This window comes from Rhinolophus hipposideros (genome assembly GCF_964194185.1).
Source record: "Rhinolophus hipposideros genome assembly, chromosome: 15".
Taxonomy (NCBI): Eukaryota; Metazoa; Chordata; class Mammalia; order Chiroptera; family Rhinolophidae; genus Rhinolophus; species Rhinolophus hipposideros.
In genome coordinates, this window is record NC_138061.1 from 42366593 (window position 1) to 42382081 (window position 15489).

The 15489-nt window shown below is 41.1% G+C and overlaps 1 protein-coding gene across 2 annotated transcripts in view; it reads left to right on the top strand.

Moving 5' to 3' along the window:
* The window catches only part of ZNF365 (zinc finger protein 365), a 58233-nt gene that overhangs the window by 18876 nt on the left and 23868 nt on the right, over nucleotides 1–15489 (top strand). The window contains exons 4-5 of one of the 2 annotated variants that reach the window (XR_013994942.1): nucleotides 4025–4062; nucleotides 4866–5131. Coding sequence is in view for 1 of the 2 variants with exons in the window: in XM_081073556.1 (XP_080929682.1) it covers nucleotides 4025–4062; nucleotides 4866–5127 (300 nt within the window). In the remaining variant the exon portion in view is untranslated. Of the gene's footprint in view, nucleotides 1–4024; nucleotides 4063–4865; nucleotides 7665–15489 lie in introns of those variants that run through there. The other variant, XM_081073556.1, reaches the window with a different exon arrangement.

Sequence of the window (15489 nt, forward strand, 5' to 3'; positions counted from 1 at the left end):
TCTGGGGCCTCAGTCCCACTGAGGGGAGCTCCTGGCCCCAGTGTCCAGGATGGAGCAGAACATTCTGATCTCTGCCTCCCACATCTCAGCTCCGTCCTGCAGAACAGTCGGAAAAGTCATCACCAGCCTGGCCCGGCTCTACCATCTCCACTACGGCTATACTACAGAAAAAATTGTCAGTCTTCTTTATCTCCCTTCTTCCACCCACCCATAGTTCCTGCCCTCTCTCCTCTTTCCTCTTTCCCTCATTACCATCTCCAGATAGCAATGAAATTTCTAGATTGATGTATACGTTGATTCTTTCTGAGGTGTCTTCTAACTTGAAATTCTTTTGTGCTCTAAAAATATCTCCTCCCCCCTCACATTTAGTGCCTTTTTCTGAAATAATGTTTTGGCATCTGTATCTTTCCCTTAATCCCCTTGAGCATTTATGTTCTTTTTCACCTGGCTGGTTTCTAAAAATGTACTATGCTTACTCAGATATTTTGTCTTTATGCTCTAAAAAACGCTGTCGAATTAGACACAAAGTGACCTAATATCCCATCTGCCAAAATCACTGACAGAACTGCTCCCATGAAAGGTCATGAAACAGCTTGGATAATCTTATTTTAAGCGATGCATTTATTTCCTGCAGGTTGCTAAATTAGGACTAGCAGTAATTCATTTAACACTCATTTATTGGGGACGCAACGCTTACTGAGTGCTGAGGAAACTTCTGTGAGTGAGATATATGAGGTCCCTGCTCCCAGTGAGGAGCATGCAATAAACAAGTAAACAAATAGCAAAGATAATTTTGTATAGTGACAACTACTATAGAGAAAAAAAGATGATGTGTTGGAGATGTCCACTTGAGCACTAGTGACATGCTTTCAGGAAAAGCCTTGCTGAGGAGGCAACATTTACACTGTGACCTGAATAACAAGAAGAAGGCAGCTCTGAAAATTTGGAAGTGGAATGTTCTAGGCAAAAGAATAGGAATTGCACGTGCCTCAGGAGAGAATAAGCATGGCACATTTGAGTGGTAGGAGATGAAGTCCGAGAGTTGGAAAGGGTCCAGATCACACTGTGGTCTGTAGGTCACGTAAGGAATTTGTATTTATTCCAGAACACAGAGAGAAGCCATTGGAAGGTTTTAAGCAGGAGGTGATCTGTGTTTCAGCAGAATGACTCTGGTGGCTCTGTGGGGAATTGACTGGAGGGGTACAAGAATGAGAGATGGCTTAGAAGTTGATTATGATGTGGCAGGTCAGAGGGGATAGCATTTGGATAGAGGGGAGGTAAAGAGAAGGAATGGGTATAAGGATATGTTCTGGGAGTAGAATAGACAAGACCAGTTGGCCTTGCTGAAGGATTAGGTTAGAGGGTAAAGGAAAGAGGAATCAAGAATGAATCTAAGGTTTTGTCCTGAACAGTTGAGTATGCAGGGCTGCTATTTACACAAAGGGGAGGTTGGATGAGGGCTGGGTGTCCAGTGTCCCCAAGCCTGAAACAACCTGAGACGACACCATGTTTATGTTTTAGAAATGTTTAGACTGGCTCTCAGTGCGAGGTTGTTTATATTTTTCCACCCTGGAGCCTCAATCAAGGACACTCTTGATCCCCTTCTTCATACCCGTCCCTCCCTAAACAAAAGGAAGACTAAGTAGCATAGGAGAAATGGAGGCAGGTGGATGGGCTAAATAGGAAGAGCCTTTCTGTCTGCCTGTGGCTGTTGTCATCAGAAGGAACAGTGGCCTCTTGTGTTCACAGGGAAGAGAGTATATGAAATTCTCTAGTGTGTGATAACCGGTCCGCCATCCACCCCAAACCTCATAATTATAGGATCACTGGAGAAATTCTGATCCAGCCATGGATTCCACTTAACGTTTTGTGTATATACTTCCTTGCTCTTAAACTTAATGTACACAAACAAACACTGTTTAGGGAGGCTGTGCAGAGTGAAGGCTTGCTCTGGCTTTGAATGTGCTAACTTGGGTTTAAAGCCCCGCCCAAACAGTGCTAAAACGTTGAGGCTTTGAACCAGCTACTGAACTTTTCTGTCTTACTTTCCTTATCTGTAAAATGGGGATTATAATGCTTACCTCATAGTTGTTTTGAGAGTTATTTCTGCTTGCTATACTCCCATGGTCAGTATTTTACCCAGCACGTGACATATAGATATGCATAATTTATGGTACCTGTATATGTGTACATGGTATATGTGAGGTTTATGGCTCATCTTTACCTATTTTTATGCGTTTCCCTTTCTATAAGACATATAGTGAATTCTTATCATTTCCTGAGGTCCATCAGTGACATTCATAGGCGCTAAGATTGTAGTTATTAAAACCTTAATAACTACATTTTGGAAGTCAGGGATTCCTTTGAACATTTGATAACACTGTTGGCCTTTTCCCCAGAGAGGAAAGCAGGGAAGCATTCTAGAATTCTCTCTCTCTCTCTCTCTCTCTCTCTCTCTCTCTCTCTCGCATAAAATTCCAAAGGACATTATGTATACATATAAGTTATCAAACTATAAAATGAAAAAAATTTTGTTATGCCTCAATAATAATACAAAAAAAAGTAGGCAGGAATTTAAAGGAAGAAAGATTCTAGATTTTTTAGTTTACACACACACTAAAGTCTATGCAAGGAGCCCAGTTGAGAAACACTTACTGGTGGTGGTGGGGCAGGAGGGCAAGAAGGTAGAAATGCTGATGCTTTGGGGTTCCCAGAAGCTGCCTGCCTGGTATGTATCTGAGCCATATGTCCTACCTTCTTTGTGTATTGCATACCTCACACCCTTCATGCAAGAAGGTACCTTTTTTTGTTCATATTTACTAATCTCACGTAGAATCCAGCCAGTGTGAGCAATGGCAACAATAATGCTGACTTTTGGTTGTCAAAAAGCAGAAGGCAAATCTTGCCTCAAACGTTTAAGAAAACTTCTTTCTGATTTGCTCCTGACTAAAGATCAAGCTGCAGGTAAAAGAACCAGGCAAGTGATCCTCTTATGCTGAGCTTGGTTCCTCAGGTTATTTGAGTATAGCAGGGACATGTATCTAGGCCACACTGGGCCTCAGCATCGCGATGGCCTTTCCCCCACATTTTCTTTGTCATCCTCAGCGTCCATCCGTCTGCCTGCCACTTCTTTTAGTGAAGGCACGTGGGGAAGGTCAGGAATAAAAGGTTGGGATTACACTGGGTTTGCCTGTAAAGTGGATGGTGACATCTGGATCACAAAATGATAATTATCAATTTATTCTGGAAATGATATTCCTAGCTTCGCCAGAGAAGTGCATGAAGATATTTTTATTGGGGTCGGCCTGTTAGCTCCGTTGGTTAAAGTGCGGTGCTCTTAAAAACAAGGTTGCTGGTTTGATCCCCACATGGGCCACTGTGAGCTGCGCCCTCCACAACTAGATTGAAACAACTACTTGACTTGGAGCTGATGCATCCTGAAAAAACACACTTAAATAAATAAAAGGTTTTTTTTTTAAAGGAAGATATTTTATTGGGAGTGGAAAATAATCTCAGTGATAGATGGCCTTAGGGACAACTGTGGAATTGGTTGGTCTTCATATGTTCTCCTTTTAGAAATGATGTATTTTAGGCAGTAAACATGTTATGCCAATTTCCCTCTTAGTTGATGCACTGTGATCCACCACAGCTGTAGTAAATGAGCTGCAAATACATCCTGAATCAGTCAAGAAATAATGGCACATCATTCCAAAACAGCTTTTAAAAACATGTTTCTTCACATGTTGCTCTATTGGAGGGCTCTTTGACCTTTTGAAATTTTGAAATCTGCAGCTACTGGCTTCTTGGAAATCTCAGAACAGGGAGCCACAGAGGCCTGAGTAAACAGAGGCTGAGCATAAGGTGTGCTTGTTCACTGCTGCGATGGATGGTGCCATGGGCAATGCTCCCAATAGCAGTTACTGGCTTCCTTGATGGGAAAACAATTTCTTAAAATAGAAGCAAGATTTTAGAAATCAAATCCAACCTTCAAGTGAAGTAATGTTTCTTTCTTGTTTTCCTTTAGCTTACAGATATCTCCTCAAATAGGAAATCCAAATGCCTGTATGTATATCTTTTTATACTTGGGCCATTTGATAATGTCTATATACTATGTTTTCCTGTTGCATTTTATAAGACATTCATAATATAAATGGATTTGAGAGTTCCCATTGAAAATTTACCCGATTATGCACCTAACTTTCTAAAATGTGGGTTTGACTTTTAGCTATGTTATTAGGTTGGTGCAAAAGTAATTACGGTTTAAAAGGTTAAAAATAATTGCAAAAACCACAATTATTTTTGTACTGACCTAATAGTAGTCTATTGTATATGGCAGTATGATAGGACTATTGGAGTATTTTTACAGTATTATATGGTATAACTTTCGCTGACTGAGATACAATACAGTCATAATAGCTCTGTAGTACTATTAATGTAGTATGTGTACTACATTATACCTACATAAGTTTATACTATGAGTCATGCACTTTGTGATAGTTATAATACAGATCTGAGTCCCCTAGTAGTTACTTAAAGACTCCTGAGGTATGGGTTCTCCGCCCATCTTCTCCATAGACCAACTGTATGTATTCTCCTGGGTAGTCATTTAAATTTTCTATGCCTCAGTTTTTATTACTGGTAATTAGGATTAGTAATATCTCCCTGGGAATGTAGTATCATGAGATCACTTCATGAAGGCCACAGGAATTTTTGGAAGAAAAATACAATGTATGTTATTTGTTTTACTGGTGCATTATCACTTCTCTAGCATGCAGGAGTGATTGTGCCGTGGATAGTTTTTAATCTTTTAAGGTTTTAAAGAAATCTTTCTGCTCATCTCCCTCCTCCTGCCTGACCATCTGTAGAAGCCGAGGGCACCCACATTTGATGTATAACCACCCTGATCTCAAGACCCATTTTCACCCAAAGGGAAGGAGCTACCTGAAAAAAGCCAAGGATGACAGAGCCAGCATGCAGCCTGCTAAGTCCATTCACGAACAGGCCGAGTCCCCAAGAGAACTCTGCAGACTACCGAAGAAAGGCGAACCTCTGGGGTTCAGTCGGAAAGGCAACATCAGGCCCAAAATGGCCAAAAAAAAGCCAACAGCGCTCGTGAACATCATCTAGAAGGGTGGGTGCCTCTGGACTACGATTGCTGGGTTTTGGGGAATGTTCTAGGGGCCAACAATAATGTCCTTTTGGGCACATCCCATAGTAAGACACAATGGGAAAGCAAAGGGTCTAACAAGGGTATATAATTATTTCCTGTCCGTACAAGCATGTGGATTAACCAGAATCCCCAAATTTTAGTAGAACAAAGCTCCAACTTCTAAAATAATTAGCCCAGTCTTCAGTAGTTTCTGCATCTAGTGTTCTAGGCAGTAGTGATTAATTCTCAGACCCAAGGTCACACAAGATGTCAGGCATTGAAAAAAACTTCATCTGTGTCCACTGCTCTCTAAATTGTGAGACACAGACTGGGAATAGAAAGTTCTCTTCACTGCAGTGAAATAAAACTATTTTTATTTCTTTTTAACCTTCCCCTCAATTAATGTGTAAGCCTTCAAAATAAGGATTCCCGTTTCCCTGAGTATTCTGGTTAATCCAGATTTGAATGTTTAGATTGCTTCAGGGACTTGTTTAGTTAGACCTCAGTTCTCATTTCCATGGAGTGTTTTCAGTTTGTTTGATTCAGGTTTTTTGTGTCTCTGCATGCATGTTTATTCAGCTTTTTGGTGCATCTCTTCCCTCTTTGGCTGGATATTCTGCACCTTAAGATCATGCTGCTGCCTCCCCAAGCTGTGTCTCTCGCTGTGGTTGGGGAGGCCATACACGCTTTGACCCACCACAAGCTCAGGGTCTGAATGGGTGAATGCCTCGGATTGCACACGTGCTGCATTGTGAGCCATCCCAAGACACTGCAACCCTCTCCCAAGACCTCCTTTCCTGGCAGTGTCAGCAGCTTCTCTATCTGATAGCTGTAGGCATCACTGTCTCCGTGCTGGCCTAACTTTTCCACCTCCTGCTGCTCCTGTGCCCTTTTATGACTAAAATATACATTCTTACCTTTCAGCCAGCTATCTGAAGTGTTCATGGTACACTGCTTTCTAAAGTAATTTCTCACCTAAACAGTGCATGTGGGATCCAGAATCAGAACCTGTCCCCTCTGTCCCTGAAATGGCCTTTGTTCCTACAAAGAACCATCTGTTAAGAACCTGCTTTATGATTTTTTTTTCAAGCATTTCCATGTTACTTTTTAAAAAAAATTTAGCATTATCATCAAATCGGCAGAGTTTACAAGTGCTGGCATCCATTTGGAAATAAGAATTAGTATGTCCCCAAATATATACATATATACATATATATATAACACAAACAAAATATATATGTCAAGTATATTAAGAATTTATTTTTAAATACTCATGGAAAAGGTGTGTGTGTGTGGTGGGTAGTTTTTAAACTATATATGTTAGTTCATGTAAATTGAATTCTCTCATTTTAAAAGTTAAAACTGTAACCTAATTAACATAGTAGAATTATTGTTATTGCAATAAACATCAGATTAGCAGTGCATTAAAAATAGGTAATAAAGCAATTACTTAAAATGCTAGTAAATTGAAAAGTGTAACTTACTACTATACAAACATTTTGAACCTGTCATAGTGAAAATGGTGACTTTTGAATCTTCACTTTGACTTTTGGCTCGTTGGGGTGGACCATTCATGTGGTGTATAGGCAACTATCAAGTGAGAAAAATATTGCTGTGAATATCACTGTTTAGGCTAACATTGTAAAAATTGTAATGTTATAATTATTATTTATTTGGAGAATTAACCTTCTCCATGGTTATTTATTTATTGATATTTATACCATGATTGTCCTTTAACCTTTTATGTACTAAAAATTGACTCGTTGATTCTGTTGCATGCTAATTGTCCCGTAATGTGTGTGTGCAATTACAATTTATTTTTAAAGGAGGTATAGTCAGATTTTTTTCCCCAATTTTTTAAATGTAACCTACATTTTCAATTTTCATTTAATATGCCTAGGGTTCATGACAGCTCTTTTTGACAGTGGTACCCAGTGATCTTCAGAAAGCAGCATAATATCATACATTACACAAGACAAATGATGTTAAGACTTCTTTATTAATTTTTTGAAAGTCCCAACAGAATTCTGACCCTCACACAAGAAAATGCTTTATGTATGTTGTGCTTCTTAAAGACATAAATTTGCTATTCAAACATGAAGTTGGCTCACTCGAAGGGATACCCCACTTACATGTGATGGCCCTTGGCCACGTCCTACTTCGGTTTTATTTTTAAATATTTTCTTTGTCCATCTGGGCAGTCAACCTTAGAGTTGCTTTTTGGAAGAAATCACCAAAGTTTCTGGGAAAACATGTTCAAGGTTAAACTGAAGAATGGATCTAATTTTATTTATTTTGTAAGGACAAAATCTTTATTTGAGCTGTTTTTCATTCTTTTTTCCCCAAATGAGATTACTTATTCTTAACTGCAAAGTTCAGATTGCTTAGACACTGTTTTCCAGTATTTTTCAGGGTCAGTCAGTTGTCTGGAAGTTGGAATATTCTCTTCCAAGAATTAAAAAGAAAGTTTTTAGATTATAAAATATTATAATAATAAAGCTATATTTCTGACTAATGTGTTGTTGTTTTGTCTAGTTGAAATGTTTCTGGGGAGCCAAGTATGCTGGTCCCTTAACAGTGAACAAAATGGTCCTCATGAATAAGCTATACAGTAGTACATTTAGCCACCAGGATCTTGTACCTAGACGCTTTCTTGAAAATTTAGCTTGATCATTTGTGTTTATCATAATGCCTACATTTAAAAGTTCTTTTTATATATGTTGACACTGAGAAGTCCTCATGACAAGCCCATTTGGCACTTTTCTCCCATCTTCCTCCACAACTATGAGTAATTTTCCGACACTGTATTTTTAAACTTAGCCAAAATCATGAACAGGTTTCACAGTATGTGTGTACATGTATCTCAGCCTCTATATGCTGCACGTCCTAGTCCTTGCAATGCTCAGACAGTGATCAGGATAGATAACAGGAGTATATCACCAGTAGAATAACTCAGCCATTGGTCTTTTAAGACCTGTGGAATTCGGAAAATGTAGGGGACTCCACTTGTCCAGGAGCTGTTAGAACTATTAGGGAGATGACCTCAGTCTGTTCATCTGTTTAGCTCGTGTTAATAAGTTCACCAGGCGAAAATGTTCTTAAGAAATAACTGGCACATTCTTGATGATCTCTGGGCATTAGAAAACATAAATAAATCCCAGTATCTTGATTCGGCTCAGTTTGGATCCTTGGAAAACGAATTCCAGAGATGGTATTCATACAGAATCCCAAAGACAGGGCTTGGAGCCATTTCAAAAAATTAAATGATGGGAAACTTTAGAAATTGGATTCCTCTTTGTGGAAATAAGGTGGTGAATTTTTTTCTTGCTTTTTTCTTGGTTCATGTTTTGTATCAGTAAAAGTGGACCCATCTGAAATGTTCATTTAAGAAAGGGATTTTCAACCTGTAGCCCTGTGATATGTTTCCTTTGGCTTCACAGCTATTATTCTAAGACAGAAATGAGTTTTTCCGGTAGAGGAAACTCATGCATTGGCAGGCCCTGCTGTCCTGCCCACCGTGTAATGGGGATACTGGTAAATTTCATAGATGTGGGGCAGGTGTCTGGGATTCTGGGATGGTGAATGAGGGCTTTGTCCTGTGACAAAGGGCATGTCCTGTGAAAAGAGACATGATTGCTGTCCTTGAATATCTGAACGGCTGTCACAGGCAAGAATACATATTTTGTGTGGCTGCAAAAGACATTACTAACATCAGTGAGTGGGAGTTCTAAAGAAGCAGATATCAAGTCATTGAATGACAAATGTCAAAGTTCAATATGGAATAGGTCACCTTGTTGAAAAGTGAGCTCCGTGTCTCTACCTGCTCTTTCCTTTGTGGTAGACGGGACCCTTCTTTGGATGGGAAATTGGACTGGATCCCTCCAAAAACACTTGTAGCTCAGGGATTCTGCCATAGGCACTGATGCTACATTATCGTAAATGTTGGCTGCATAAAACTTAGTGTTGAGGTGACAAATAGATTTTGGAGATATTATTTCACTGACTTGAGCTTTATGGAGTGTCCTATAACATATATCCACAGTTATCCTCGTAGCTGCTTTAGAGGTAGTCAGGGATGAGGAGGTATCATTTTCTTCTCTTAACAGGTGCAGAAACAGCAGTTGGGGAAATGGGGCATGTATACCTGGCACTGTTCCCTCAGGCAGGACCATGTGCTTCTCAGGAAGCAGCTCACCTCACTGAATGTAGTTTCGGTGTTTAAAGAGAAGGTGCGTTTTTGGTTACAACAAGGCTCCTGAGTGCAGCCCAACCATTTCATCTGGTGTTCATTTGAGTCAACAGCAATTCTGTCCAACACTGGGGGAGAACTTGGCAAAGTTAGACTTAGTAGGAGATGGTGTGTGGTGCGTCAGCTTCCTTCCGCAGGCATTTTTCAAGTAGTCCTAATTATACTAAACTTTTGCCTTCCGACAATACTTAAGAATGTGACTTCACCATATTTTATCATGAAGGTGGGGCTTCTAGTGGCTTTAAAAAGTTGTCCAGGGCTCCTTCATAACCAAGAACCAGAATATTGAACAAGAACCAAAATATTGTCATCCTGAATCTCAGCCAGTGCTTTTTGCACAATATGGAGCCATCTCCTTAACAAGATTACTGGAAAATGGTTCTAAATGTATGACTATTTTGATTATACAATGGTTCTCAATGTCCTAAAATTCAGTTTAGTATTTATAATTACACCTATTTCATGCGAACCACCAGGGGGATAAGAATGTCACCACTCTATCATCTCTGCCCATCCACCTTATAATCGAGCCACCGCAATTTGCCAAGGAATTCCCAAGTTTCAGATAGGAGTCTGTTAGAGTTTAATGCGCACGTCAGATTGGTGGTTTGCTGACTGGTGAGAGGGGCACTGCATTCACGTCAGAGCTATCAGAAACAGAAAGCTGATTCTGTATCTCAGCTCCTCTTTGTTTAAGATATAGTGGCCATTCCTCTTCTCAGGAGGGCACCACCTTTTTTTATTCCTATGCAAGTCAGCCTGTAACTTGACACCGTAACTAAAATGTCTTATATAATCCTAAACACAGAAGGCTGATGGAGGAAACCAGAAGTCTTATAAAAAGTGAGGGTCCCCCTAGCATAAACAAAGGCACTCACGGGGGCTGTGGGCAAATAGGTAGGCACACAGTACTGGTGCTCAGAACAAAACCCTGAGCTTGCCTGCATGCTCTGGCTCTGGCCTGCCTCTCTCACCCCCTTCAGTCCCATACCTCTGGCTTACTCCACTCTAGCCACTGGCTTCCGTTCAGAGCATCACAAGTACCCTGCTCTCCCCCAACACAGCTGTTCTGCCAGGTTATGCCTTCTGCCTGGAATGCCCTTCTCTTTGTTGTCCACCTGGGTAATTTCTACTGAGCCTTCAGATTTCAGGTCAACACTCACTTCCCCAAGGCAGCCTCATTACACTCAGAACACCATGTACCTTTCCACTGTCAGAAAGATCCCAAGTGCCCCCATTAGATCTACCGGTGTGATTCTTTGATTCATATCTGCTGCCTCCCTCAATAGCCTGTCATTTTCATGAACAACGGGCCTTGTCTCTATATTTCATCCCCACTATGTCCCCAGTGCCAGGTGCAGTACATGGCACAGAGTGGGTCTCACTAATTATTTGTGGAGCACATGAACATCAGTAGCCTCAGGTATGTTAAAAAAAAGAAAGAACGATGAGAACGTGGGTTTTCTTCCACCTGGGGAGGATCAAAGAGGGAGTGGTGTTTGAAGAAGAAGTAAGACTGGGGGCAACTGAAGACAGAAGAGCATTTTAGGCTGTGTGAGCACAGCCAGTGGAGGTGGAAAGCACAGAACCAGTGAGGCCCAAGGGGTAACATTATTTCACCTTGTGTGGCTATGTTTGTTGTCTGTCTCCCCATTTAGAGGGTGAGCTTCTTGGGTCTGCTCCCATCCTGTAGTACTGTGCCTATCCTATTTTGGTGTCTTCAGCGCCTAGCACCAGGCCTGCTGCTATGTAGCCTTTTGGGAGATCCAGTGAGAAAGATCGTGAAGAACAGGGTTATACCTAGAGCCTGGGAGGGAGCTCAGCATGCAAGTGAGGGACAAGTAGATCCAGCTACAGGAAGAGAAGGCAGATCATTGGAGCGCTTCCCTTGGAACGGCCCTTCCGGCTGGTTCTGGAGCACTCAGAATGGATGGTCACTCCTCTTATCAGTAAATATTTTGAAATTCTCCTTTTAGCCTGCACCTATGGTAGGATGGAAAATACATGGCATTTCCTTCTGAATGGGGAAATACTGCTAATTGACCATGATTATCTTTCCTAGTGAATATAAACATGGCCTCAGAAACAACCATTACCAGCAGTGGTAGACAGAAGAATGCTCCCACCCCGCAAATTCTATGTCCTAATCCCCAAAACCTATGAGTATGTTAGGTTACATGACAAAAGGCAATTAAGTTTGCAGATGGAGTTAAGATTTCTAATCAGCCAGCCCACAAATAAGGAACTTATCCTGGATCGTCTGGGTAGGCCCAGTGTAATTATAAAAGTCCTTAAAGATAGAAGAGAGACGCAGGAGTGTCAGTGTCAGTGAAGCGATACGAGAAAGACTTGACCTGTCACTCACTGTTGGCTTTGGAGGAAGGGAACACAAGCTAAGGAATGTGGGCAGGCTCTAGAAGCTGGAAAAGGCAAGAAAATGATTCTCCCCAGAGCCTCTGGAAAGGAATGAGCCCAGCTGACACCTTGAGTTTAGCCAAGGAAAACCTCTTTTGAACTTTGAAACTACTGAATTGTAAGATAATGACTATGTGCCGTATTCAGCCACTAAGTTTGTAGTAATTTGTCATACGTAGCAGACATGCAAGACGAATACACCAGCTAATCACATTTGGCATGAAGTGCAATCTATTTGCCACCCCTCAACCATAGTGCAGTTGAAGGAGAGCTGGCATTGGCTGACTACAACTTCTCTACTGTACCTGTGGTCCAGTCTCCTCAGCTGGAAGATGGACAGACAGAATGTCGTGCCTTGGCCATGTAGGAGGTAAATGGGAACAACCATGAAGTCTTCCTTCCTCCCTACCAACCCCCTACCCAAGAAGTGGAAAATAAAATAATGCAATTCTTCCCTGTATATTAAAATAGCAAAATATAATGAACCAGAGCAGAATGTTATGAAGTTACATTAAAGAGTCCAAGTGGCAAGGAATCAGCTATAACCTGTTTAAATGATATTATTAACCTCCCTAAGAAAACAGCTAGATACTAACTTAAAGAAAGATATTGGGCTCTACCATTTGCTAGGTTTTGTATTTGAAGCAATTCATTTCATAAATTAGAGTCTCATTTTCTTTCTCTGTAATTGGGGTTATGAGATGATCTATGTAAAGTTTTTAGCACGATGCCTGGCAGAGTCAGTATCTGATAACTTTGTTTATTTAAGATCGAATTGGTTAAATACAGAAATTTAGAAAAGGGAGTGTCAGAAAGACAAACAGCAACAGTAGCTATTGGGGATTGGTGGGTCAGTAAACAAAATTCCCTCCCCAAGTTTGGAATTAACCAATAATTGTGACACGAGTCCAATATATGGAGACCAAAAGACCAGTGCTACTGGTAAATCTGGATTCTAGCACACTCTTTGGACCTCTCCTTTTTTTATGCATTGCTGTTGGACCTTATTTCACCTGCTTTGCTTTGGTTCTTGGGGCCCTGTGTCTTCACTATCCAGTAGGGTCAATGTAGCTTTTTTCTTGGCTTTTTTTTCCCCTGAGAGTCTCTACTCTAGTGGCAGTCAAAAGGTATCCTTGTTTTTGGTTGCTCAGCATTTGAACCCCCTTCTTATTCTGCAGGGACATTCTTCACCTAATAGGGTAGAGCACTTTCCTACTAGCAAACCTGAAAATACCACATCCTCTCTTTGCCATCCTTTCCTGAAGGTCTGTGACTTGGACTGCCAATTAGACATGTAGACACGTCCACCTCAGTCTTTGATCCGGAAGAAATGACTCAAGGAGGCAAGGTATACAGAATCCGGGCTGGTGATGGAAGTTAGTGGAGACAGCAGCTCTATCCCATTTCCTGACGCATCAGCAACGACAGTTCTGACAATGGGGATCCCACATTCAGTTTAGTTGGGGCAAGTTGTGATGTCTGTGCCCACTGGCAGTGACCCTGGTATTTTCACTGGACCGTTTAGTTGCATAATTTTGACGTTGTTCCTGGCTGGGTAGTACTTCTTCACCTGGTTATCCATCCTTTCCACAGGTAATGTGAGCTTACAATCCCAATTTATTAAATTCCTTTCTGATAAATCTAGAATCAGTTTCTATTGTTTGCCACTAAGAACTCTGATGGATATAGTACATCTGTTTCAAGTAGTGAAGGAAGGGGAACTACTTCCTTTTAAGTGGGTCTGGAGTGAATTTAAGGTAGACTACAATGAAGCAGCTATTGACTCTGTAGCATAAAAGAGGTTTTGTTCATACTTAGTCTGTTTCCTTCTTGTGCTTCAGCATCAGGTACAGAACATCTTACCATTTGCCTTATCATTTAGGAGCTAGCTAGCCGTTCATCAGAGTGAATGCTCAGTTTGGCCCAATAGTTTAGACAAGTCCTGCTTTAAGGTCTCACCAGATGGATCTTGTCAAAATTACTAGAATTAACTATTCATCCATCCAACCATCCATCCATCCATCCATCCAACTATTCACCAATATTCACAGGGTCCTGTATGAGCCAGTCCCTGTAGTAGGTACAAGGGATATAGGCTGCCTCCTGACCAGGTATATTTGGGGTAATTGGTGAAGCTTTCTGAACCATCAAAGTCAATCCCAGTGACTGTTGTCTCTGGAATGGTGTCCACGTTATCCTGACCTCTTACAGTCTTCGGGACCACTTCAGTATCCAAACTGAATCCCTGATTCAGTTATCGTGTCCCGTGACACTGTTTATTTTCTTCTCAGCATTGATTGCGATCTGAAATTATTTATTCATTTACTTGTTTATTGGCTGTCCCCTATGCCTCATGGGACTGTATTGTCCATGTTGTTCACTGAATACTGCCAAAATCCTGATTGGTGAAGATTGGTTCGATGCATCAATGAGTTGGTCCTAGAGAGAAAATCCTTCTTGTGAGCTCTGACTTGGAGCAGGGATAAGGAATAGCCACTGTTGACTAGGAGGTTACAGTGAGAAGACTTGGAGGAATCCCTTCAATATGTAGACTATATAAAGGAATCTTTGGGCTACCCCATCTGGTCTGAGTGTTCTTCTTTGGATGAAGGCAGTTTGTATCTGATGCTGGACATCCCAGGACAGCATAGGCTCTGCAAGAGGGAAGCTGGGTAACAGGCAGGTCTCCCAGGTGGTACCAGAAACTGCTCTGACATTATAGCAGTGATGCTCAAACGTTGGCAGTCATACTCATTTGGAAAATTCGGTGAAAATACACAGGCCTGGGACCTATCCTACTTCAGCAAGTACTGTCATCTGTGTCCTTTAGTAGCTCTCCAGCTAATTCAATATATACCAAAGTTAGAAAACTACTTCTCTGTAGTAGTTGGGAAATGGCTGCATTTCCCAAAGTTTGTTCCATGGAACACTCGTTCCTCAGAATGTTAATAGTCAAATAAATGATTTATCAGGTTAAACATGTTTCCCTACTGCAAATGGTTCACAATCATTAAAATGTAAATGTGCATCGTGAATCTCCCAGAGGGGGAAAATTGAGTACAAATGCTTATTTAACTTATTTGGCCGTGGAACTGTTTCTTCTAAGGAACATGCAGTAACATCTTCTGCAACTATAGCAATGTTCAAATTATACTTTGATAAACATTTTAAAAGTGCAATCACTGGGCACCCACCTACCCCTCTTTTCTTAGGAGAATTTAAGACCCTCTGTCATAAAGCAGCTGAATTAACAGCCAGAGTGACCAATTTTTAGGTGACTTGGGCTTCACCCAGACCTTTGCTTCTCAAAATAGTCTGTGGACCAGCAGTTCCCGGCATCACTTGGGAGTTTGTAAGAAATGCAGAATACAAGGACCCACCTGGAACTATTAAATTGGAACCTACATTGTAATAGGATTCCTGGACGATTCATTTGAACCAATATAGAGTAGTGCTTCTTAATCAGGGATACATAAATATGTGGGGAGTCATTCAATATGCTGTTACTGGCCCTCTCCTCACCCTCCCTTATCAGAATTTCTGATGCACTCTTGGAAGAGAGAGAAAGGGGAAAGGTGCCCCTAGGTAATATGTATATTCTCTGAGTCTTCCCTTCTTTGGCTTAATTTTTCCAAGGTTCGGCTCCAGGCTGGGAAAGTCAGAGATAGCAGTCCTC